General features: G+C 37.2%; 1 protein-coding gene across 5 annotated transcripts in view; it reads right to left on the bottom strand.

Moving 5' to 3' along the window:
* Positions 1-27,795, bottom strand: part of fndc3a (fibronectin type III domain containing 3A) — an 86,234-nt gene that overhangs the window by 16,109 nt on the left and 42,330 nt on the right. For 4 of the 5 annotated variants that reach the window (XM_053506996.1, XM_053506997.1, XM_053506998.1 and 1 more), the window contains 10 exons: positions 27,544-27,619; positions 6,388-6,464; positions 5,992-6,244; positions 4,317-4,631; positions 3,197-3,255; positions 1,876-2,045; positions 1,290-1,349; positions 1,056-1,194; positions 633-686; positions 79-203 (listed from right to left, as the gene is read on the bottom strand). In XM_053506996.1, the coding sequence (XP_053362971.1) occupies positions 79-203; positions 633-686; positions 1,056-1,194; positions 1,290-1,349; positions 1,876-2,045; positions 3,197-3,255; positions 4,317-4,631; positions 5,992-6,244; positions 6,388-6,464; positions 27,544-27,619 (1,328 nt within the window). The remainder of the gene's footprint in view (positions 1-78; positions 204-632; positions 687-1,055; positions 1,195-1,289; positions 1,350-1,875; positions 2,046-3,196; positions 3,256-4,316; positions 4,632-5,991; positions 6,245-6,387; positions 6,465-27,543; positions 27,620-27,795) is intronic. The other variant, XM_053507000.1, reaches the window with a different exon arrangement.

Genomic DNA, 27,795 nt, shown 5'->3' with positions numbered 1-27,795 from the left:
TATAAATCAGATACTGCAGCAATTGTCTTCTCACACACACACACACACACACACACACACACACACACACACACACACCTGACTCCCATGTCATTTTTGGCTGCTAGACGGAATGAGTATTTGGACGCTGGCGAGAGCTTGGTCACCCTGTACTGCTTCTGAGGGCCATAGTAGCACTGCTCAAACACTCCTGTACCTTTCCCCTGCTCAGACGACAATTCAAACATAACAAAAGGCACAAAGTTACATTAGCACACACCATGAGGAACAACATGTACTGCAGATTAAAAGTCAAAGTGTAAAATAACTGATAACTGCAAAATTTGATCAACGTCACACTTACAGTGTTGTGAAAAAGTATTTTTTTAATCTTTTATTTTTTGATAATTGTCAAACTTAAATGAAAAAATGTAATACTACAAAACGATAAAAGATACAACAGGCAGTTTTTATTTGTTAAGTGAATAGGCTGTCGAAACCTGCCTGGCCCCATGCGGAAAAAATAAAAGTTTGCCAGTTATTGAGACCAATGGTGGCATAAACATTTATTAGGTTTAATAACATGTGATACAACATGTACTTTAAGCTAACTTACAGTACTGTTAAACAGTGATGGAGCATAAAAACATTACCTCATCCCACTGTAGAATGTAGTTTTGAATTTTTGAACCGTTGTCACATGGAGCCTATAAGATTAAAATGTTTATAATTGTTATTAAAACACTTAAGAAGTATTAGTTACAGAGATACATGATTATTAAACTTGTCTACCTATTTCTAACAACTTTCTAACACAAATAGTAGTTATAAAAGATGACTAAAAATAGTCAGATTGCTTGCTAATAACACAGACTTCAAAATTTGATTGTTCCTCTATAATCCTGCAAGTGGTGCGCTCTAAACTATTCACACATAAGGAGGCAAGCACAGCTTCAAGTATAACACAAGAGAATTACTTGCAAAGTTCATTTAGAATTGTAACAAAAAAAGGTTAACATTGGGACCTTTGTAAAAGACGATTATAATATATAATTAATGCACGTGTGTGTAAACACCTTCCACTGCAGGACGAGACAGTTTTTGGTGCCGCTGGCTTTGCGAGGTGGGATGGGTGTGTCGGGTTCACAGCTCAGAGTTGTAAAACTTGCAGGCTCAGATGGGTTTCCTTGTAAACAGTTATGCATGGCCTGGACCCTATAGGTGCAAATATACACAATGATTTAGCTTTAATCGAAAGGTCTTGGAGGACATAATTTATTACAACAGTAAGTGTAAACAAATATACAGACCTGACATGGTAGTCTGTTGCTGGTCTTAGGTTCTCTATGGTTGCACTAATCTCTTTACCGCTGATCCAAAAAGACAAACAGGAGATGTTTATAAAAAAATAAAAATAAAAACACTTTAGAAGTGTCGGATGTATACAATGATCTTTATAAAACTAGTTAAAACTGGTAAAAAAAAAAAAAAAAAAGGCCAAGCGCAAAAAAAGTCATACGAAACAGGGTCTTGTTCCAGAAATTCATGAAACCAACCAATACACACTGCATGAACACAATATAAACACCCCAAAATGTTTTTTTTTTTTTTTTGACAAGAGCGAACAAACATTTAACAGAGAAAGCATTGCTGTGACCAGCCTTGGGTCCTGCGGATACTGTTTATCATTGGACATTTAAGATCAAAGGTAACAACGCTTTTTTTTTTTTATCTCAAAAAATAGTTTACTGCACATTTTGTTCTATAGATCTTACCACTAAACTTATACGGCTCAGCTGAAGTCAAGTTAATCCAAGTAGGTCAAGGCATCTGTGTCCCAAAATGTATCAAGGATCCCAATGCACTTTTGACTAAAACTTTTATTTGCAGTATTACCTGTAGGCAGTGCTGTATTTGCCTTCTTTGCCACTGTATGAGACAGACACCTCATAGGTAATACTGAGCTCCTCGGGTTTCTCCTCCTGCTCTTTCTGCTCCTCATTTGCAGTTTTTCTCACTGGAGTTGTCCAACAGAGACATGCTCCTCTAGCCTGGATATCAACCACCTAAAAGAACACCAGTGGATATGATTCAGATGTTTTTCTTCTTTTTTTAATGTTTATAAACCTGCTTCTAAAGGGACTGATATAACCATAATCTCTTTCTCAGTCAACAATCTGCTCTGTGTTCCTGAACGATGTTATATAAGATGAATTGAGGCACAAAAGTAAACCAGAAATAAAACAAACCAAACAAAACATATGTGAGAGGAAGACAAGAAGAAACAATATTTTTAGAATCCTTTAGATACGGCTTAATGGTTGCGGATATTTCCGATTCTTAAAAAGTCAAAAAACAGAACTATTCAGTGGGCATACGACAGATGAACACTATGATCTATGAAACTGGTCCACAAAGCTTAACTCAGCTTTTAGTCTTGCTTTGTACACATTTATTCTTCCCTGTTGCTGTAACCTCTGCTCACATCTCTGTAGTCATTTCTGTGAAAATAATTTGCCGTCTGGACCAGGAAGGCCTTCAACCAGAGACATTGCTTACTGTCTGCCTCATTTCCTTCTGTCACTTTATTTAGTCTCTGGTGGTAAAGACTGTGATGAAAAAAAACAAAAAAACAATGTAACTCGCTTCTACGCAAGGATATCTACACTATTATTAACTACATCCTTTATGCCAGTAATCAATAGCTTCATGGATATTTTATTGACCAGGTTACAGGGCCAGTGAAAAAGAAAAACCTAAAGGTAATGTATAATATTTATTAATAATCTATTGATGAAATGATATCACAAACAACACTTTGCTAAAACAAATGACCTCAACCCATTAGCATGGTGTCTGAATTTTGAAAAATGACAGCAGACCATTCCATGTGTTTAGACATAATAAACCTACACACTGGAGCAAAAAATACATAAACCATTTAGAACACATCAGTATAAACGATGGTTAAGTTAATGATGTAAATATATACAGTGTTAATGATCCTTTACAGTCAGCTATTATTTTTAGGGACACAACGTAATCGGCTTTTGTAAACATTTTAAAATTCTCACAAATACTGTACACTCTTATGTAATTAACACAAAATATACAGTCACAGGGTTGGTATACTCTGATCAATTTATGATCATTACAAGCATTCAGTCAATCAGAGAATCACTTATATAATGTACAGATAAATCTTATATATACTCACCACAGGCTTGCTGATATTGTGTAACCATTCTCGAATAGCCTGCATCTTTTCGTTCGATTCTGAGAACAGAGATTTATACAGTTAATAACAATTAATGTCGATAAAGCTATTTACTTTTTTCATTTCTCTACACAGAACTATCTGGAAAACAATTCACCTCCGTGCACCAGCTCATCCCAGGCAATGATGAACAATGATAAGATCCGGAATATGGCCCTTAGCACAATTAGTCGTTAGGAGTGGCATATTTTAGTCAGGCTACATTCAGATGTGATATTTCTAACTGCTTATCTCACAAACTGATCTGGTTAAAAACAAAAAAAATTAAATTTAATAACTTTAACACTTCAACTTTGATTTATACTCTCTCTGCTCCGAACCAAGCCTTGCCAGTCCATTGATAATGCGACACTTACGACCATAAAATGTTCACATTACAGTACAAGTGAGTAAATCATTCACTTGTACTGCACTAAAACATGTCCTTTAATAGCAATAAGTCCTTTAGAGACACGAAAAGCTTTTCTTACATATTAGATATTAAATGTGCTTTTATGGCAGTTTAGGGGAAAAATTGTAATTAGACAGAAAACCTTAATGCCACACTGCAATAAAAACATTATTATTATTATTAATTTTTTTTTTTTACACTTTTAACCACTCCAAGTGAACCAACCTATTAATTAAATCTAAGCCATTTCACATAGTCTGCATCAACTTAAAAAAAAAAGATATTATGATGCAATATGTCCATGTTAATACTAACTCACAATCAAATTTCTACATTGCGACAGTGTGAACTTTATCTCTTTGTCAATTTTATTTTTAGTTTAGTTCACCAATTCACCAAATCCCACAGTGATGTATAAAAAAAAAAAAAAATAAAAAAAAATCAAAACCACAGTAGATAATACACTGCATATTTTGAGGGAACTGTAACAAAAGAAGTGGTTTTGTAGTAAATGAATTAATGGCTGACAGTGTGGTGTTTATGTGACAGGACATTAACTGAGAATGGAATCAGGTGAGGGGCATTACATGCCAGAAAAAAAATAGAGACAAAATTATGGTTAATGACTAATATGGGACAAGGTATAACGATATCTATGTGTCTCACTACCGGCAAGCTCTGTGTCTCTCACTCTTCCCGGACAATCTTTTCCCAGGCTGGGTAGTGTAGCAGCCTGGTTTTGCTCCTCCACACCTTTAAGAAGGCCGTTCTGAAGCTCTCCTCCGGCTGCTGGTGGGGTTCCACGGTTCTTCTGTGGAGAGAGAGGAGGACTGTCTTTGGTAGGAGGCTGACCTCCTCCTCCTCCGCCTGCCTGACCACCCTGACGCTCCTTCAGTTTCTTCTGCAGTCGTTCATGCGCTTTGTTAGCCCTTTCATCCCGGTGAAACGCTGCGCGTCCATGTGCCGGGTGAGTGTCTGGAGAAACTGGGAACAGACAGACAGGTTCCATAAGGCAGAAAGACAACTTGATTTTCTTTTATATTATTATCGTTAAAAAAAAAAAAAAAAAAAAAAAAAAAGGTCTGAATCTACTGATTTACAAACATGATTGGGAGAAAACCGAACACTGAACAACACCTAATAAACACCATCTGTGCTGTGAGACATTAACAAAAATTAACAAGTAAACAAGGCTAAAAGTTAGACTTGGCCTTTTGGCTGTTTTTTTAGACCAATGTCCTTTCTTATATGGCCAGGCACTGCCTGATAACTTACAGAACACTGCTCCAGTCTTACTTTGGTCTTCAGGATGCTGCTTGTTTAGATATCTCTAACCATGTCTGGAGCCTTCCAGGAACAGTTATAATTATATCGAAATCACACAACACTCTAATTGCACACAGGTACAGTATTGGTCTCTGGCTTTGTGGGTCACGGGCAGGGTTTCTTATTATTATTTGGTACTTAATTTGGGATTTAATAGCAGCATATAAAATTATTAGCAAGGTTGTTTTGTTGAACATAAAAATCTCAAATATTTTTGCTTATTAGTCATTCAAACTGAAGGGAAGAAAAAAATTAAGTTTTAATTTACAATCTATTTTTTAATCCACAGAAACCTTTTTAAAATAAAAAAAATTAACATTTCTAAAGTATTTAGTGTCAGAGACTGCAAAAGTGGTCAGTGTGTGTTGTACTTGGTCAAACCATATGATCAGCATCAAGTACTAAAACCTGACATCATGCAATGATTTATGCAGCTGGAAACCAATTTGAGCTTAATGATCGTTACCAAGAAAATAATACAGACAAAACCTCAAATGTGTCGTTTGGTGACTCCAGGCAGCTTTCCAGATTAATTGGTGACTCAAGCTTCTTCATAATAAACTACTTCTATTTGAGCTATTCATTTGTTTATTCACTAGTGCATTTACTCATTATAAATCTATTTATCTAACTATTCTAACTATGCATGTCTAACTGATTAAAACTTAAGGATTTTTAAGTCACTGAGCTGCTGGGAAAATTTAGTTATAAAGCTCAGATGCAGTCAAGCTCTAAATCTGTGCGTTTCTAAATTACACAAAAAAAAGTAGCTACAGAGGCTATTTAGTGGGCGATATGAGAAATGATTTAACAGGATTAGCACTATAAACTGGGTGGGATTAGCCTGTGCGCCTGCCTGTGCGCCTGCCTGTGCGCCTGCCTGTGCGCCTGCCTGTGCGCCTGCCTGTGCGCCTGCCTGTGCGCCTGCCTGTGCGCCTGCCTGTGCGCCTGCCTGTGCGTCTGCCTGTGCGTCTGCCTGTGCGTCTGCCTGTGCGTCTGCCTGTGCGTATACACTCACCCTGGTCTGGGTAGATATGAGCTGGGTGGTACTGGGAGATGTACTGGGCATTCATGTCTCCAGTTCCGCCGGCCATGCCTGAGTACATGTGAGGAGGATGATGAGGCAAAATAGGATGTGGATGGGGGATGAAGGCCTGCAGGTGTGGGTGGGTGGGTGGAGGGGGTGGGTGGTGCAGTGGAGAATGGCCCCCAGGGTGAAACTCTGCCTGAGGCAACACCAACACCCGCCTCACTCCATTCTCCTCAATGATCTAAGGACCGATCACACACACGGAGACACAGACAATAAAGACAAAAAATAACAAGGGAGAATCTCACTGTGAATTATATTTAATGCGTGCTATGACGAAAGCAAAGTTGGCAAGAAAAAAAAAAAAAAAGCATTTAAACTGACCTGCTGAACGTATCCAGGAGGCACATAGATTGGAGGCACTGAACCATTTGGGGACATCATGGGAACCTGAGCAGGACCTGCAAGGACACAGGACAATCCTACATGAAAATACTCTCTCACAGATATTTTACTGGACTATTCTGTTTTTCTTAGAGTTGTTTTTTATTCAGTGTCCAATTTGTGCAGACTGTTGAATAAGCAGTTATCTTGAGCACACAGCGAAGATAAACAGGTAGATTTTGACTAAAGTACTTTTTAAGGGTCCCATCAAGACAAACGAAAAAAAGTTGTTATGGATGTCCAGTATATCTGACAGTCAGTGGATTTAATGTCAGGGGTAGCTCAGTGGTTAAGGCATTGGACTACGGTTCGGAAGATCCCAGGTTCAAACCCCACAACCGCCAAGTCACCACTTGGGCCCTTGAGCACGGCCCTTAACCCTCAACTGCTCAGATGTGTAATGAGATAAAAATGTAAGTCGCTTTGGATAAAAGCGTCTGCCAAATGACTAAATGTAAATGTAAGCACAAGCACAAATAAAATTAATTTTAGCAGCTTAAATTGAACACCTAAACTGCCCCTGCTGTTTTATTACTGCGGCTGGGAACACATTTAAACCAAACAAAACAGCTAGCCAGCTATCCTTACCCCGTAGTCTTCTTAAAACCGGACACACTGAGGACGTCCATCACGTAGCTGTATATGCTACCTGCGCTTAGCTTTTATCCTAACCCATTCAACACGTTTATTAGCATTTATGTTAATATGTCGCATTTTCAAAACTCACACGTACACAAGTGTGTTCGCAATGTAAGTGCATCTGCCTTTTCCTGTGAAAGCAGGACTCTCTGGAGATAACTAGAAGTCTAAGAATCCTGGACACAAGGACGCACAAATTTACATAGATTTGTGCCGTTATGAAAAATAAAACCACACACTGCTTGGTTTTATACCAAATTTTTTTTTGTAATGTCTGATCTTGATCCCGTTTGATGCAGGGCTTCAAAACATATACTATAACCCACACTGCGCATGAGGCTCAAAGTACATATGAACAAACAAGCCTTGCTTAAATCAATAATAGCTGCTTATTTCAGTATTCTCTTTGCAGGATTACCATTCAGTGACTGCAGGAAGTACTGCTGGGGATCATTGCTCATATGTAAAACTATAGACAGATTTACAGCAAAACTAAAGTGTTATTACATACAGAAACTGTGCATTTACAGCAGCGATGTAAAAAACAATTTGAAGATCAGACACGAACAGTCAGTAGCTGCAAACCCACAAGAATCAGCAAACATGCTCTGAAATCGATCACTTAAACCAAACCATGGATGATACAGAATTTTCATGATCATTTCAGGCAAAAAAGCAAATTGAGACTTCTTTTTTTAAATAATAAATTAAAACAGCAAACAGCATTTGGAAACATGTTAGACACTTACCAGATCTACCCTCACTTAAGTGTAGGCTGGTGATCTAGTAAAAACCGCCAACCTGCACAACAACGTCCATTCATTGTGAAATTAATAAACATTAACACAAAAGGGCCAGGCAGTACCCTAAAGGTACCCTAAAATAAACTGATTTCAGTGATTCTTTAATAACATTAATCATAAAAGAGACCACATATTTAGAGCTACTGTCTAGTTGATTGTATTGCTGTTTTTTGGATAGACAGATACATTGGATGTACACTTGTGTTCTTCGGCCATATGAGCAAAAGTAAAGCTGCAAACCAATACCCTGCCAATCCATGGAGGTCGACTAAGAGTAGGCAAAATGTTTTATATTAATGAATAAATACCTACCAAAATATTATAAAAAAAAACTTTCCAAATTTGCCCGTCAACAGAATCTAATATCCACTATAAACTGAGATCTCTAAAACTCCTTCCCAACAGTGTGTGACTGACGGCACTCCTACTTAGTAACCCAGTGAACCATTGTAGGATATATTTCATGATAAGAACTCTAAGATAAGAGTGTCTGCCAAATGTCTAAATGTAAATGATCTGCTACTGATGTTCTTACACTGCATTTACAGTTTAAATAAATATTGACTTGTTTACTGATAGCTTTCTAATGAACTTTGTGTCTTTGGTGTAAGTGTTGGCTGTATTCTACAGCAATTGTGTGTTGCAAGCAAAATTTCACTAATACTTGAGCAATAACTGAATAAAGATTATATTTGTTTAATTGTGTTTGTATTTGGGGGTAAAATAATTACAAACCAAGTGATGCTCATGTCAGATTAAGAAATTTTATACAGAGACTCGGGTATGCTGAAAGCACTTGTAATCAAACCAAATTAATCAGAATATTTTAAATTATTAAGAACATTTTAACTAATGACTATTCACACACATGCACTGACACATACACTGATCAGTCACAACGTCATGACCACCAACATGTGAACTGAACAACTGGTGACAGGATCATGGGCACAAAAGGCTCACCAGCCAAGGGCCAGACCGTCCTTGTCCGATCCCACAGGAAAGCCAATGCAGGACAAATTTCTGAAAAAAATAAATGCTGGCCACAATAGAAAGACCCTAGAAAACCTAGTAGACCACAGCCCGTCAGCCCACTATACTGCAGTCAAGAAACCCAAAGCCACCGACCTTGCTTTCAAACTCCCCAGATCCCAATCTGATCAAGCACATGGGATGTGCCAGACATCTATGGATCTATGGAAACCTGACCACAGCAACCCAAAGTACCTAATGCCTAGTGCCAGACACTCAGCACACCCTCAGAGGCCCTGAGGACCCACACCCAAGGGTCCAGAGACGCATCGTGTAACAAGTGGAACAGAAAACCCAGATGGTTTTAATGTTAATAGATTTTATGTTATGGCTGATTGGTTGAAAAACAAAACGAAAAAAAAAAAATTACATTTTTAAATTAACTAAACTTAACCACTAACAAATAAGTAGGATGTTTGAAGCCCATCAACCTGTGCTCTGCTGGCTTCATTACAAACAATGTTGTTTTTTCCGAAGCAAAAACACACAAGCACTTTAGATAGACAACCATTATGTCTTTACTTCGATGTGGAGTGCTGTGGGAGCTTTGAAGTCTGATTTTGAGAGACTCAATCTGCATAATTGATGTGAAGTGAGTCAGTCTGATATAACAGGTGAGTAGACCTGAAGTAACTTAAACACACACACAGTTTCTGGTTCGCTTACCGCAAAGTGTAATGGCAAAAAAAAAAGGAATAAAATTAATTACAAAAACTGAAAAAAAAAAAAAAACATGAGAAGGGTCAGAATAAAATCTTCAAGGCTTGTTTTGTATTTCGGTGCAAAATCCGCTGTACAGCTAAAAAAGCTTGTGGACACCTGAACAGCACGATCATATTAGGGCACACTGACGTCCGAAAGTTGGAACCATAAGATTGTGTCAGATGTCTTTGTGCACTACGGTGTTAAAATTTTTCTTCACTGGAAATAATGAACGTATCCTGACCCTGAACACAGACTGTGTTAGCAGGCCTCCTTGCCTGACATCAGTGTCTGATTCTCAGTAATGGAGCCATGCTCCAGTATCTTGACGTTCAACTTCAAAGTACATTTGGCTGTGATTGTCAGATGTACACAAACCTTTGGCCATACAGTGCATGACATGACTGTGTGAGATATAGAAAGCAACTTTACATCATTTGTTAGGGCTGCTCGATTATGGAAAATATCATAATCATGATTATTTTGGTCATGATTGAAATCATGATTATTTTACACGATTACTCATTGACTTTGGAAATATGTTGCATTTATTGAACAGAACAGTGAATTCTACTTAAAACAGATTAAGACAGATAAAACAGAAGGCGGCAAACAAGATCAAATTGTAGTGCACTTCCAAAATTTTTTGAAAACAAGTAATAAATAAAAATATTAAATAAAATAATAAATTAATTATAAATAATAAATAATTATTAATGCTGTCGAGATGGCAAAGCATAACGCTTGTCCAGAGTATTTATCATTTTCTTGAATCCTTCGTTCTCAACCGTGCTAATAGGGCACATGTCTTTGGTTAAAAGTATGCAACGGCATCTGTTATTTTTTTGTGCCTTTCTCAGCTGAATGGATACGGAGTTGCACTGAAGAGCGTGTCTTTAATGGATGACTGTGTTGCGGAGGATGTTGTGGGGGTTGTTCGTTGTTCTTTCTGTTTCTTTATTAGTTGGTCATATGTCGGGTCTGTGTTTAAATTTTAAATGGTTAAAAAGATTTGTGGAGTTACCAACCGGTACCGACACAACCGCGTAGCAAATCTTGCACCTAATATGTTTTTGTTCCACGTCTGCTTCTTCGAATCCAAACTGTTCCCTAAAAACAGAATTGCTTCTAACTCTTTTGTTGACCAAAGACTTCTGTGGCTGCTTCTTTTTCTACCATCTTCACTCGCGCTGATTTTTAAATGCGATTAGATACCACATACGCAACTTCTTTGCTGACAATACAGAGAGAGTTCGGGCTTCTGGAAGGGCGAAACTGCGGCTTTGCGCGTCAGAATGCAGGTCAAAATTACTTTTAAAAAAAAGTGAATAATAGTTTTTTCGACTACACCATTTTTGTGATCATTGAGACCTGATATCAAAATTTGATTAATTGCACAGCCCTATCATTTGTGCATGTTAACATCAGGATTTTGTTTGATTTAGTACACACCACTATAGCACAATGTACAATATAAACCCTGCTGGGCTTTTTTCCTTTTTTTGTCCACCATTGTAAAAACAAAAATGTAGAAGCAGAAGCAATGTCCCTTGGTGACTGTGTCACACAACATCTGATAGAAACCAAGTATGGGAAATCAATTATTAGATAAAACCTTTTTTTTTCTTCTTTAACTGCATGCATATGCAGGTGAACCTTCTCTAGTAAAATAAAGAAAGTTCTAGAGCCTCGTCTGAAAAAAAATGATCTCCTGGAGCAGAACCTAAAAGCTTGTAGAAAAAGTTTCTGAGGGGAACACTACAACACTCTACACAACTAAAGTTTTCAATATTTGTACAGCAACATTTTTTTCTATATTAGTACAGAAGTTTTTCTTCTATTTTATATTTTGTTCTTATCCTTTATAGCTATATTTTCCATGGCTAAAGTTTTTTTTCTATATTTTACTCCATATTTATTTCTTATTGTTAATCTTTTTAAGGTCCCGTGCGGTTGCATGAGCATATCATATCACTGCATATCATACTGTGTAAAAATGCAATTTGAATCGAATTTGTTGAATTAAAATTAAATTTTTTTTTTCTTTCTGGATGATCTGGAAATACCGGAGGTATATCAGTCTGCTGAGTTTATAGAGGTAAAGAAAAAGAGGGATGTGCTTCCAATAATCTCAACAGGATGTCAAGGTGTTCCGAGCGCACAGGTGGGTCTGAGCTTACAGCTTTTTTCTTCGGTTACTTTTGTTTTTTTCTTAGAGACCGAGTACAAGTGGTGGGCGGGTGGGGGTTTAAATGAAGATCCTGTCAGAAACAGGGACACAATCTGCAGAAGAGAGAACAGGAGCTAGTGGAATGGAAGGCCAGATCAGGAGAGAGAGGATGTAAAAATGTGAAAGGAATAGAAGTATAAAAAAAAAAAAAAAAAACACCCACACTTACATCAGACTGACGCACAAGCACTCGCAGATGAGACACAAAGGCCACATCCCCTCCACCCCTTTTCCCATCTCCCATCCCCCTTCTCTTATTCATTCACTCACACACACATTTACTCTCTCTCAAACACACACCTCCCCTCAGGAACAGAGTCAGGCTGCAGCTTTGCTGACGTGGACTCCAGAGCCAGCCTTCCGGAGGAAGCATCAACAAACACAGAGCGAGAAAAACACACATTAAAAAAAATAAATAAATAAAAAACAGAGGCTGAGTCAGGACTAGGCCAAACTCCAGAACAGAACAGCAGGCAGGCCTGTTTGGCATGTGAACAGCAGCAAAAGTCCTTTTCCTAACACATAAAACAGTGTGTGCGTGCGTGCGCATATGCGTGTCAGACAAAAAAAGACGGTGGGAGATGTTTGGCGTAGCTGGAGCGAGCTAAAAGCTTATACAGTGTGTGCTGTCTAGTATGTCAGCTGTGCCAGTGGACATACTGTGAAGGCAGACACCAGCCTTTTGTGTACATGTGTGCGTACAGTCAACAGCACTGACACTATGACAGGCTCAAGTTTTTTGCCGTCCACGACCCGAGTGCCTGTGGCACTGGGAGTAGACTGGGCTTTGCTCTTAATTACAGCTATTCCAGAATAACACACTGTTAGAGCAGGCACCCTGCTGGCTTCTAATTACAAACGGCATCGAATCATCAAAACAAACATGCCAGGGCCAGTGTATCCACTCGACTGTACTGACACCACCCTAATCTGTTCTTTAATCTCGTGTCTCTTGACACGGATATCCATGATGATGACTGTATAAAGGCTGTTATGGTAATTCCACACGTGTGCAGGAACTCGCCGCTATCGATCAACAACTTATTCCACAGAACTAAACAAAAAGGGCAGTTTCTTTCCCCCAGTTAAAATAAAAAAAGCCCAATAAGGCACTCAACATGTGAATCAAGATGCACTGAATCAGCCTTGCTTTCCATCACTTTAAAAAGACAACGGTCTGACTTGGGTTGGGTATGATCGTGTCAGGCCAGACCTGAGCATAACCATGCACTTTATGTTGTCTTTTGTAAAAAAACGTAAATAGTTCCCTGTTAACTTAAAATGGTAATCTGTCTTGTCCCATCTAGCTGGCTAATTAGGTCTCCAAGTTAGCTAGTTAGTTTTCTGTTAATTTATGTTGTAAATTTATGTTTTTATGTCACTGTGGACCAAACTGTAAATGCTTGAAGGGACAATAAAGGCCTACTTGACTTGACACTTGATTTAATAATCCATTTTAAGAACAAGGAGATGATTTTGCAGCCATGTCAACATCTCTTCCTTCACAGTTACCGTGTACACATGGACAAAATTGTGCTTACACAAACCAAAACCAGCTGGACTTAAGGGGTCAAGTGATTCTGAATCCAGGCTAGGGTCCCCATTCACTCAGTCATATAAGTACCACTTATCCTGTTCAGGGTCACGAGGAGTCTGGAGCCCATCCCAGAGGACATAGGGCACTAAAACAGGTCTGGACAAAGGCCAAATCCATGGAAAGAACTCAGCACACAGATCTTGGTTGGGAGGCTGGGACTCGAACCTTCAACTCTGCAGGTGCGAGGAAACAGTCCTACTAACCTTTATGTTACTGTACCATCTCTATGGTATTATACAGAGTAAAACAAAAAAAAAAGAACAAACACTTTAGGGGAAAAAAAAAAAAATATATATATATATATATATATATATATATATATATATATATATATATATATATATATATAGTATAATGTAGGGCTAAAATGATTCCTCGAGTAACTCGATTACAAAAAATGATCGAAGCAAAATCTTCTGCCTCAAAGCTTCTTTTAATAAATTTTAAAAGCTTGCATTATGTTTCTGCACAATTATTTGTTTGCGGCAACATAGCGTGCTTCTGGACACAAGCCGCCAATAAACACCGACGAAGAAGCAGCGCTTACGTCACCCAAAAAAGCAGAAGGATAAGCAAACAGTTAGTGGTGTATTGATTTGATGGAGTGTTTTTTTTGGGCTGCAAAATGGAAAGGAGCGATAAAAATATCAGCGAGCCAAGAGATGAAGAAAGCAGCAAGAGAAAAAAACAGAAATTGTCAGTAAAAGCTTATGTTATGCCTGAGCTGTAAATTTTAAAACTTTTAGTTCTGAAAGTTACAGCAAGTTGCACAACTTAGTGTTTTTGTATAATTATTTATTTTAATGTGCTTTATGCGCTAAAATTCCCCCTGCCACGTATTTGCCCCCCCTACATAATCTCTATAAAAATATTAGGACACCACAATCAAAAATACATATCTATTATCAAATATATTATATTATTATTATCAAATATATTATTACTATTATAATTAACCCTAGGCACATGACAAATTAATGCACAAAAATTAAGACAAATTCTCATATAATTTTTATTTTGTGGCACATTCATTTTGCAGGGGTTTGTCATGTTATACAAAAATGTTTACACTAAATATTGTTTATAATGAAAAGTTCCACAAAAATGATTTTTTATTATGAAATAAGCAATATAAAAATATACATGTTGTATATAAAATATATATATACTCAGCAAAAAAAGAAACGTCCCTTTTTCAGGACTGTGTATTTCAACAATAATGTTGTAAAAATCCAAATAACTTTACAGATCTTCATTGTAAAGGGTTTAAACAATGTTTTCCATGCATGTTCAATTAACTATAATCAATTAATTAACATGCACCTGTGGAATGCTGGTTAAGACCTTAACAGCTTACAGAAAGTAGGCATTTAAGGTCACAGTTCTAAAAATGCAGGACACTAAAGAGACTTGTCTACTGACTGTGAAAAACACCCAAAGGAAGATGCCCAGGGTCCCTGCTCATCTGCGTGAACGTGCATTAGGCATGCTGCAGGGAGGCATGAGGACTGCTGATGTGGCTAGGGCAATAAATTGCCATGTCCGCACTGTGAGACGCCTAAGACAGCGCTACAGGGAGACAGGAAGGACAGCTGATCATCCTCGCAGTGGAAGACCACGTGTAACAACACCTGCACAGGATCGGTACATCAGGATATCACACCTGCGTGACAGGTACAGGATGGCCACAACAACTGCTCGAGTCCCACCAGGAACACACAATCCCTCCATCAGTGCTCAGACTGTCCGCAATAGGCAGTCCATGAGGAGGAGATGCACTGCAGTACTTCAAGCAGCTTGTGGCCACACCAGATACTGACTGGTACTTTTGATTTTGAGCCTCCCTTCATTCAGGGACACATTGTGAAACATTTTTAGTGTATGTCTTATGGTGTTAACTCTTTTAGTGTTCATACAAATATTTACACATTAAGTTTACTGAAAGTAAAAACAGTTGAAAGTCAGAGGACGTTTCTTTTTTTGCTGAGTATATAATTTTTCCCTATACAACATTTCTTTTTATACTGCTTATTTTATAATCAAATTCATTTGGTGCCATTTGAAATTTGTAAATCATAAACATATGATTTTTGGTTCTAATATAAAATCTGATAGAGATTATGTTTTTTCGCAATCCGTGGCAGGGAGGCATTTTAGCGCATAACAGTGTGCCTTAGTTTTTTTTATTCTCAAAGTCATTTGAAATACCTTTTTTTAGTTTTTCCATCTAAGAAAAGGCTTTAAAATAAGAATGTATAGCACTGTAATGCACTTACTTCATCTCAGTTAACTTTAAGCTATTCCTTGTATTGTGAATAATGACCATGTTTATTTTTGATAAAATTCTGTATGCATTTAAAAAATAAAAGTTTCTCTTATACATTTTATATTGCTGTTTAATTAAGCGAAAATACATTTTATCCGATTACTCGATTAATCTGTAAAATGTTTGGTAGAATACTCGATTACTAAAATATTCGATAGCTACAGCCCTAGTATAATGTCTATTATATTAATATAGTATTTATTTCATCATCATAATATTATCATATAAGATCTAACTTCTAGCAACACATTTAGTATTAAAATATTGATACAAATTTGTTTGTTTTTTTTCGCCCTAAAGCGTGTATACATTTTTTTGGCTGACTGTATTTCTGATGCTCGGCTTCCAGTTAAAAAACGTAGACATAAGTGCCACTAGCACCAGTGTGCACAAAACATGCAAAGGTTAGTTAATAACTGTTGCAAGTGTAAGTAAACTTTTCTTGCTGACTAAAATAGTCAAGATGTTTAGAAAAAAAATTGAATATAACATATTACTATTATAACTATATTACTACTATTAATATAACTTGAATATACAACCTATGAAAAGGAAATTGTGGAAAAAAAAAAACAAGGATGAGGATCTGTAACATAAAAATATTTCAAATCAGTTTGTAATTAATTACTGTGGGTGATGAAAAAGAAAATTAACTCAAACTAATGAAGACAACGCTACACATTTATGTTCTGCCTACTGTTGGAGAAATTGTATTTCTTTTTTACCTAAATGAGGTACGAAACTTGAGAGCTTGAGAATACCTAATAGTAATGATTTTTTTTTTTACTTTCCTGGGGAACAAGGGGATCACATTAAGGGTTCAAAAGTGTGTGTGTGGAAAATTCAGCCTCTGTAAGGAACGTTATTTGTATATTTGTGCCACTTCGAGACTCGAGTAAACATAAAAGGCCCTGTGGCATCCGACTCGAAAAAACAAAAAGGCAAAGAAAGAAAAGTGCCCATGCCTGAATTCACCTTCTTATGCTTGTCTTCCAGAGATAAAAGTGAGAAAATATAACTACTCAAGAAATACCTCAAGTTGGTGGAAGGCATAATTTGGCAAATTTTTTGGACAGTATTCAAAGGGGAATGCAGCGAGACTAATTCTGTAAATCCACACAGATTAGAGAGTATAGCGAGCAGTTACGCAACAGTAAGCAACCAGATAAAGATAAACAGTATGATTTAGAGAAAAGAATGCTCTCGAAAAAATAGTAAGCCAATACAAATTATTATTGGAGCTAACCACCTTTGAGAAATATTATCAGAATATAAACCAAAAGGTGCGCGGATCTAAAATCATCCTGAACGCAGCAATGGGAGAGAAGGATGAGTCACCAACTGGTTTATTCTCAAAGCTACAGACTGCAGATGCTATGAATGAATGGTGTGTGTGCGCGTCTGTCTGTGCGCGTCTGTCTGTGCGCGCGCGCGTCTGTCTGTGCGTGCGCGCGCGCGTCTGTGTGTGGCAGTGCATGAGATTTAACAGAAATGGAGTCGAGTGAGCAGACACATGACCGATGAATCTAATCAAGTCACATGCCCTGTTGGGACTAACGTGATCTGCACTCAAGTGTGATGGAGTCCATGTCAGACGGGCACAAGGTGATTCTTTAAGCCGGTGCTGATTTGTGAAGTCACTTTATCAAAGCAAAAAAACACAATTCTGCACACGCTCCTAAATACACAAACACACTGATATATTCCGAAATATGAGATTGGCCACTTTAGCTCAGAGTCTAGACTATTAGTGATGGTGCTTATCATACAGAATGGCACTGTGTCAGAAAATAAATCCTAATCCTTCATGTTTCCATTGCTAAATAAACATTACCGTAGCAAAATTGCCAATCTTTTGACTGAGCCGTGCGTGTGCCGAAAACAGACATATGGGTAGAGCCAGAAATAGCGCACACTACTGATCAAATACAATCATCACACAATTTTGCTAATAATCTCTCGGATTGGAGCAACTTCTCAGTGAGACAATACGGCTCAGGTATCTTTGTCGTCTGTGTTGTTTAAAACTGTTTAGGAAATGTTTTTTTGAACATTTCTTTTTCTGATGGATTTATCGAGGAATCTTACCATTTTGCCGCTTTCTTTATTAGACTGTTTTTATTACATGAATGTTGTCTTGTCACTGTGCTCATTTAAAGAGCAAGAGATGGCATGAGATAACTTTCTTTTCTTAAACCTTGATCATAAGGTGAAACTCGTGCACATCGGATATTGTTTATTTTAAAACTGTTGTGCTTTAAAAGCTATTTTTTCCAAAGCCATTTACAGGTAAAACTCACAAAATTCCCACTGTACATATAAGAAGTTTTTTTTCTTTGTGCTGATTCATATATCGCAAAATTGATTTTAAAATGGATTTTAAAATGATTAAATTTACAACAATGCCACCAAAGATCAGCTGTAAGCAATGTGACAATATCCAAAGTTGAGTGTGATTAAAAGCGTCCAATCAGTATTTTTCTCCATACTCTGCAAGTAAATTTATCCTGCAACCCACTCAGTACATCCTCCAAACAAAACTTTCACGCTTGCTCTTAACTGCTTAAAATCCGTTCACGTTTTTTTTTCGAGACAGTAAAACGTCATCTTTTTTTATAATTATACAGGAGGATCCTCTAAACTATTTCCACACTGACGTGGAAAATTATTTGTAAAGCTTAGTTTAGAAATCCAATGGAACCATGAATTACGAGCATAATTCAATCCAGAAGTAGGCTTGTATTTTTAAACACTCGTAAACCAAATTGAATTTTCCCATAAGAAATAATGGAAACTCAAATTCGTTCCGCAGCCCAAAATAAATAAATATATAAAAATAATTAATACAAAATATAAAGTAAAAATAAAACAAATTAACCTGCACTTTACCTTTAAAAAAAAAAAGATAAGTCTGCCGACAGATAAGTGTGTGTGTGTGTGAAAGAAGCTAAAGTAAAAAGCCCCTCCCCCTCTCTCTTCTCGTCTTGCACAGTTACCCTTTCTCCATTCTTTTCACACACGTCCACACAACAAAAACACAGTTTATCGGAAAAATAAACAATAAATCTCTCTAATTACACTTGATTGAGTGACAATAACAGAATCACTGCCGTAAAGTAAAAATAAAACAAATTAACATGCACTTTTGAAACCTTTGAAAAGAATCACGTCAGAGCAGTGTTTCTGTGTAAAGCAGAAAGAAGTGTGTGTGTGTCTGTGAAGGCGAAAGTAGGTGGGGTGTGTGTGTGTGAGCAGGCTGCTACAGAGAGAGAAAATTGATCTTAAACCTCTCTAATGAGAATTGCTTTACACGCGCGCTGTACACATGCATACAGACACAACATAAAATATGTTTTACGCGCACACATGCTGTCACAGTGTTATAGTAAACAGTACACGCGTGCACGGATGTCGATTAAACCAGTAAGAGACACGCACTAAGACCCAGTAGAGGAGATGATTACCCACAATTCCACAGTGCAAGAGAGAGAAAAACCATTGGCTCAGTTGTGATCACGTGACGCTCCGCGTCAAACGTGCGTGTAATGGAATATTTAGTATTTGTTTTGATTTTAAAGTAATGTAAAAGGTAAAAAGTAATAAATTTTATTATAAAGTTGGCCTCTCTTTGAACTTTTCTGTTTGAAAAGCCATGAAATTAAGCGATACAATTAATGTTTTTTTTCCGTTTCCTCCCAGTCTTAGTTTAGATGGTCATTGTAGTTTTGCTTTGATGGGAAACAGACACTTGACCAGAGTTTGGGCTGTTCTGGATTTGCATTATTAACCACGCCATGCTGGACAACAGTATTCGGTGGAAAACTCTCAAAGCTCAGACATCAGTGCTGGTATAGGTTTGGTGACCTCTGTAAAAGGGCGGAGGGGGGGGGGGGGTGTATGAGGGGGTAGTTCATACAAAAACAACCCACTCCAAAAATAATATGAACTCTCTCTCGCACACGCACACCCCCCAACAATTCTAAACCTCAAAAACCTTTTAAGCCTCTTTCACATGGCTTATGTCTTCGACTTCACTGAGCAAACAGATATTGTGATTTTCAGGCTTAACAGATAATGCGAAGCAATCTACTGGAAGCAGCCTAGAGGTGTTTTTATTCAAAAGCACTTTTTTTTCACAAAAAACAATTTTCTAAACTACCATGATTTCCTAAAGTACCACGATTTCCTAAAAAAAAAAAAAAAATCCAATTCAGAATTAAACTAAAATAAAGGCTCGAAAGTCATGATCTTCCTATAAGACATGTAAAGTCAGCTGACAATCTTTTCCTCCTTATGAAGCACTGGGGGGACAAAGTAAGGAAAGTGCCAGCTACCCTACTTCACTCACATCTCCTAATAGCCACCCATGGCTGGATTCAGTTGGTGTAATTTATATGGGAGAGTTTGTTCATTTTTCTAACAGCAGCTCTAACACCTGATATTAGTAAACAATTTCACGCCGAGTGAAAGTTCAGCTTCAGGGGGGAAAAGTGTGCAATGGTTATGGTGAAGTTTTGAGAAGATGATTTAAAAGGTATCTGCACAGGTAAAGGTTTCTCTTCTCCTAAGTGGACAAAGTAGTTTGCAGTTTCTCAGTAACATAAAAAGTTGCATTTTTGTTTATCTGCTTGCCTTCCAGAAGCACAAAATAGAGTCTGACAGGAAACTGCATATAACCAGTAATACCAAGAACAAAATACGAACATTCAGTATTAATTAATGCAATCATACAGTACACAAATAAAAGAACATTTTCAGATATACTTACCTTGCAAAAATATTCATACCTGAACTTTTCCAATTTTTTTCTGACACAACCACAAATATAAATGTATTTCATTGAAATTTTATATGTGACAGACCAACACAAAGTGGCATATAATAGTGAAGAGGAGGAAAAATGATAAACAGTATTCAAGATACATATCTGAAAAGTGTGGCTTGCATTTGCATTCAGCCTTCCTGAGCCAATATTTTGTAGAACCACCTTTCACGTTCACAATTACAGCTGTCTTTAACAACTCTGCACATCTGAAGAGTAAAAATTTTTGCACATTCTTCTTTTTAAAATAGCACACACTCTGTCAGATTGGATGGAGAGAGTCTATGAACAGCAATTTTCAAGTCTGGCCACAGATTATCAATGGGACTTATGTCTGGACTTTGACTGGGCCGTTTAAACACTCTTCTATAAAGGCCAGATTTGTGGTGTACACCACCAATAGTTGACCTGTGTAAAGATTCGCCCACCTGAGCTGTGGATCTCTGTAGCTACTCCAGAGTTACCCTGGGTCTATTGGCTGCTTCTTTGATTAATGCTCTTCTTGCCCAGACTGTCAAAGTTTGGGTGGATGGCCATGTCTTCCAAGTTCAAAGCTTGGAATATTTCTTTTTAAAACCTAACCCTGCTTTAATGGTCTGCACAACTTTATCCCTGACCTGTCTCCTTGGGCTTCTTGATGCTGTTTATTCGGTAATGTTCTCTAACAAACAGCTAAGGGCTTCACAGAACAGCTGTATTTATACTCTGATTAAAGTACACACAGGTGGTGTTCATTTACTAATTAGGTGATCTCTGAAGAGGATTTTACGGGTATCAGATGGGGGGGAGGGGGGGGGCAACACAAATACATGCCACACTTTTCAGATTTAAAACTGTTTATCATTTTCTTTCCACTTCACAAATTAAGTGACACTTCGTGTTGGCCCATTATATAAAATACAAATAAAATAAGATTTACACTTGTGGCTGTAACATGACAAAATGTGGGAAAAAGTGCTTAGTTCTTAATTTTTCTTTAATTCTCTCTCATTACATGTGGGTTAATGGAGAAGAGGGTTAATAGGCTGGACCTTTAAAACTGTAAACTTATTAGAAATATGAAATAAATCAGAATAAAGGTCATATGTATTTGTTGTATATAGTAGAAAACCTTTATGCTGGCAGGTAATGCCGAATTGTTTCACTGGCTACCACCGCAGGTCTATTTCAGACCTGTAGAAAACACTATTATGTTCCATACTTTTTTATCATCATTATGCCACCCTGCTGAACTGAAGCTGGAATATCAATAAATGCTGATTTAGGTTTTAGTGAGCTATTTTGCGGTACACTCTGTCATGCTTGAAGTTTCCAGGAAAAGATAAGAATCACAAGCGAGCGAACCGTGCTACGTAATTAGGGCACACTTGGGCCGATTAGGACAGAATTAAATTTGGTCTCTCACAGGAGGTAGTACGGTTCACTTGCCACCAACCTGCGATAAACCTTAAATTAAAATTCTCTGACCAACCCCGCCAACCCCTCCCCAAACATACACACACACTGCACCCCCCTTTTTTCCATAGCCTTGCCTATTCTTATTAGGCAGACACATGCAGGCAGTCTTTGGCCTGTATGCGGCAAAATACGCACTTCCTCCTACTAAAAATACATGAATGAATCCTTAAAATAGAGCCGGGACGGAAACTGGGAGGAGGTGTTACATTATTGATTTCAGTGTTGCCTCAAGTTCATTTTAAGGTTAAGAAGAAAAGGAGTTAATCTCAGAACGAATAAGGTTAATGAAAGAATTGAGCACGGCCACCTCCCTCCCTGAGCACATGATGAGCGGTGAGTCATCAATCTGCCGGCGTCACTGACAGACAAGCGGTCGCAGAAACACGCCAGTTAGCACTAGCCTCGCTCTTCTTTGTCCTGTGCTTCACACGCCTCCAGAAAAAGCTGCTTGTAAATTTAGGCCACTCACATCGTTTTAGTCAGGGAGGTGATCTATCTATAGCAGTTGTTTACCGGAAAAAAGCCTGAGGTTAACCACTATGGGAAGTGTTTTCTCCACATCCTAGTGCGCCACATCCTCATCTAGACCACTACACATCGTTTATCAAGTGTGAATAACCCGTGAGAGACATCAGAGGTATGACCAACATGTCTCCAGGGGGTGCAAGCCAAAGAAAGCATGAGAAGCTCAATGACGACGCCTATGCCATCGCAAGAACACAGGAGCCATATATTTAAAATTATCCATCATAACTTCATAAAACTCTAGTTACAATTATTGGTGGTTGCCTAAAATGCAATTAGCTTCTGCTTCTCAGGAATGAAGATGACCATAATTTTAAATCACTTCTATCAGCTACCTATAATCCTCACTAGCACACATTTCTAGAAGACTAACAAAACTAATGTTGAAAAATGTAGTGAAGTATAAAAAAAAAAAAAGTAATAAAACCTCAATTACTTTTATTTATGATTAGGTAAATATTCAACCTGAGTCAATTCAAAACATGTTACGCTTTAAAATATAGGTATTGCCATAAGTTCAGCAGCATTGCTGAAATGAGTTTGTGTGCTTGTGTCAGAAGATTATGGATTTGAATCTCGATGATGCCGCACACATTTGTGGCTGGAAGCAAAGGGAGCAAATCTGCCCTGTCTATTCTGCCATTCACTAAGGACACTAGCTAGTTGAGAATGCCTTTGAGCTCATACATGTGGAAGAGACAGATCCGCGTTCCACTAAGTGTGAAAAATTAGTATGCATCTTTGTAATCCGCCATAATAATTATTTCTAAACAAACTTAAATAATTCACTCCTACACACAAGATAAAAATTTGTTAATAGGGAAGTGCGCCACTTGTAGGTTTATAAAGAAACGGTGACGTTTTACGTCTATCACAGTCTCAAAACTCAAATTGGCAGTGAGCGCGCAGGTTGAGTGGCTGCAAGCTACTAACGTCTTTTAACGCACGCAATTTTAAGCTAAATTGTGTTCACAATGTTTTGAGATTTGTGCAAGCTTGGGTTTAAGACTAATTCGCTGGAAAAAAAGTCAGACAGGAGGCTTTTAATACATACCATTTTTAACTATTTAACGTCGTAAAAATCTGTTTCTGTTGCACCACTTGGTAGCTTTATATCGAGTGATCACCGTTCATGTCCAATCAAACTAAAAACCAGGCAATTCTAGTCACTCGCCGATCGACTAGTTCCTCTGTAATATAAATGTAAAAATAGTTTTTAAAAATTGATTTTGGAGTCGGTGTGAAGATTTATTAATCGCCACACAAAAAAATTGTGATTCAGACTTGACATTTTTATGTCAGGGGTCATAACATGTAAATTGATAAAGATAAACTTAGCTGTATTAGAGGAAATGCACTGCAATGATAACAAATCCAAAATGTGCACAAATGAAATTCATGACATTCTCAACAGTGCATACGCAAGGTACAGATCAAGCAAAATAACCTGTATTACTTGTTGTCTAATCAAAAGCTTTGCAGTGCACAGTAATCTTTCACTTTCAGACACACTTCACATCCTACTGTGGCACCAACTGCCAATCACAGACACTTGCAGAGCAAGTCTTCTTTGAGTCAGTCACAGTTCATAATGTTTTCATACATCCCACACAATGGCTGAACACAAAAGAACCATTCACACACTGAATGTGTAAGACATCTCATAGCAGTCACACAGAAAGCAAACACTGACTGTTGTGACTGAGAGTTCGACATGAAGAACAGTGACTGGGGCGCTGCGAAGGTTGTCCTTCACAACACAAACTGCACCCATGTTAATGCTATCAGTGATGTAATAAGTGTTTTAAGTGTTTTAAAAGAAATACACTGTCTTTCCGTTATTACTCTTAGTAAGACACAAGGTCAGGCAGATTTTGCATAGCTTAGTGCTTTTAGTGATTTTTATTTTTAAAGTTCCCTATAATAATGGATGGCAATACAATTGAATATAACTTATATGGATCTGGAGATGGATTGGATGGATGGATCTGAGAACGGATAAACTGATCATGAATCTGCAGATGGAGGGTGGATGGATGTGTTTGGGAATGGAAAGACGAATTTGGAGATGGAGAGAAGGATGCGTTTGGGAATGGAAAGGGGAATTTGGGAATGGACGGATAAATGGATGGATGAATGCATTTGGAACTGGATGGATGGATGCATTTGGGAATGAAGAAATTACTTTGGGGATGGATGGAATGAATAAATAGATGGATGGATGGATGAATGCATTTGGGAATTAAGAAATTACTTTGGGGAAGGATGGATGGATAAATGGATGGATGGATGCGGTTGGGAGTGGGGAGACAAATTGGAGGATGAAGGGATGGATAAATGGATAAATGGGTGGATGGATGGATGCGTTTGTAAATGGAGAGACAAATTGGAGGAAAGATGGATGGGTGGAAAGTTGGATGGATGGATGCGTTTGGGAATGAAGAAATAAATTTGGGGATGGATGGATAGGGATGGTAAAGTATCTGGGATGGAGTGCAAGATTAATGTATCCGAGTATGGATCGATGGATTGATCTGGGGAGGGAGGGATGGATGAATAGTAGTCTAGGAATGATAATTAAGAGTGATTCCATGGTCACGAGCCCTCCAAACTTTAGTTATAGTTAAGTATGCATTAAAGTCATAAAGTGCATGTAGTAAGCCTGGAGTTTCCAAATAAATGTCTGGGAATATTTAAAAGGATGCTTAAGAATACATACTTTTTATATGTATGGGTACAGTGAAGTCATAATTATTTGTGTTGTACACTGAAATAGGTCAATTTACCATCAACCTTTAGTAGTTGTATATATTTATAAGTACACTATCAGCTGTTATAGAAACAAGAGGAAGCCATTTAAAGCTAAGGACTTAAGAAGATTTGTAAAAAAAAAAAAATAAATAAAAATCTTAAAAAAAGTTATAGAACAAGCAGTAGCTGAAATAAACACAAAGTCAAAAGGCAGACTAACTAGCATCAAAAATGCTAATCAACATACATACAAAGAATGTAACTTGAAAGCAGTTAGCCATTTGAAAAAGGGTTAGCAAACAGTACTTATTGAGTACGAGAAATTTGATCAGACTTCTTCCTAATTTACTACACACACAAAAAAAAATCCTTTCAAGTGGAAAATCAAGGCCTGGAATGTTTTCCTTGCCGCATAATTAAAATCTATTCTGTAAAGCAGGGTGGTTTATTATGCATGGCGGCTTACTAATCTCCAATTTGCTGACATAACTAAAAATGAAAGGAGTAGAAAACTTTTTAATGTATAGAAGTACCTAAAGTATCTATTAAAAACAAACAAAAAAAATACTGCAAACATTCGGATAGTGAGCTACACTACAGTAAGATAAAAGACAAATCAGACCTGAGCAATAAGTAAATAAGGACAGTTTCAAACTTACAATTCAACTGCTTGCATCACAAATCTCTCAGTGTAATTAAAGGCCACTTCACACTGAACGCATTTCTGAGGAGTGTTTACGCATGACGAAATGGATGACAGGCTTTGTTTATTTAAATTTTTTTACTTCAGAGTGACGTGAATTTGATGCATGAGAACGTGTATAAATAGTTCTGCTGCACACTGAAAGACTTAATTCTATAAAGAACTTTCCTCGTCACTTTCTATATCCTGTAAGTCTTAAAACCAGAATTGAAAAGAACATGGTGTAACTTGTACACAGTTTGTGATAAGTATTGAGAAGCTGTGCATGAAAGATGAAATGAAATTAAGCTATGCTGTTTGATTACAGTCATAGTCTTATTTTACATTTCATGTCAGCATCTATTCAACTGTCCTCAGCTACTATATCATACTGACATAAAATTATGCACTTGTTAGTGCTTACAGAAAGTGAACAGTGAGGTGGTTTATCTAAAAAAAAAAAAAAAAAGATAATTTTTGCATTAAAATGAACGCAGTGAAATTGCTAAACAGTGATTAATAATGCACTGCCAAGATGTCGTATACTTACAGGCTTTAGATTCTCTTCCATTTGTCAGCATTACATGATTTAGCCTCAGCTGCTATCTATATAAAGCAGACCTTGGTTTCTAAATCATTCTGCTGCATAATTGAAACGCTATACTTCATTTAGATACAGATGTTCCATTCTGTGTTTTGTAAGCTTTCTTCTTGCTTATTTGTAAGCTTGCTTGCTCATGACATTAAAAAATCCCTAGGTTTGTAAACTGACCTTCCAAAAATTCAGACTATTTTAAAAACCTCCATACATACAGGAAATGACACTTTTAAAATGTTTTAATGCAGCAAAAATTTAACAAGGATAGTAAAGAATGTCTTGTGCATTCTTATAATGCCGGAGACACGCCCCCGATGCCAGACACACCCCCTCATACAAGTGTGAATAAAAAAAATTATGGCTGCTGCCGTGGTGTGCAGATGTGAACACGTTTGGGAATGGAGAAATAAATTTGGTGGCTGACAGCTTTGCCTAAAAAATTTTTACCGCGGGAATATGAAAGCTCCTTTACAGATGGACAAGTGCATTGAAAGTTTTACGTAAAAATTCTGTATTTGCCATTTCTAAAAGTTAATTAGCAAATTCAATAGCCAGAGTATGGGTAATTTTTGACTTGCCTTCGTATAACCAAGTAAACAACAAGAAAATGATAGATGAGTAACACACAAAATTAATAATTAAACATTCATAGTATATAACAGCAAATAGGACTTGAGTTGAGGAGTTAAAAGAAACTTAAAAAAAAAAAAAAAAGACTAAAGGATAAATGAAGGAGTAATATACAGTCACACATTTTTTCGCTTAAATAAAATATGCATTTAACAAGCGATTTAAGACAGGACTAAAGGTTTAAATCTAGCTGCAGCATTTTAAGTGATAATAGTAAATATTCTTTTTAACTTTCTAATGAACCAAAATAAAGTAATTACAGAATAAAATAAATAAATAAATAAATCTGTAGAAATCTTACCTGTGATACACTGAAATTGACCATCCTCTCGCTGAATTGTGAAGGCCTCACCTGGGTTTACTTGCACCAAAATTACCTGTAAAAAATAAATAAAATTCAGTTACTTAACTTCAGGAACACAGTAAAGTTTACAGTAATTTATTTAACTTCTATTACTGTCACTAGTGCGATGTATAGATTTATTCAACAACACTATACAATATAGCAGAATAAATACTGTAAGCATGTGGTATAAACTGAGCACAAACTGTT

Source organism: Clarias gariepinus, chromosome 11 (genome assembly GCF_024256425.1).
Source record: "Clarias gariepinus isolate MV-2021 ecotype Netherlands chromosome 11, CGAR_prim_01v2, whole genome shotgun sequence".
In the NCBI taxonomy this organism is placed as follows: domain Eukaryota; kingdom Metazoa; phylum Chordata; class Actinopteri; order Siluriformes; family Clariidae; genus Clarias; species Clarias gariepinus.
Note: the sequence above shows the minus strand (reverse complement) of the source record. Positions and strands in the feature narration are given on the sequence as shown.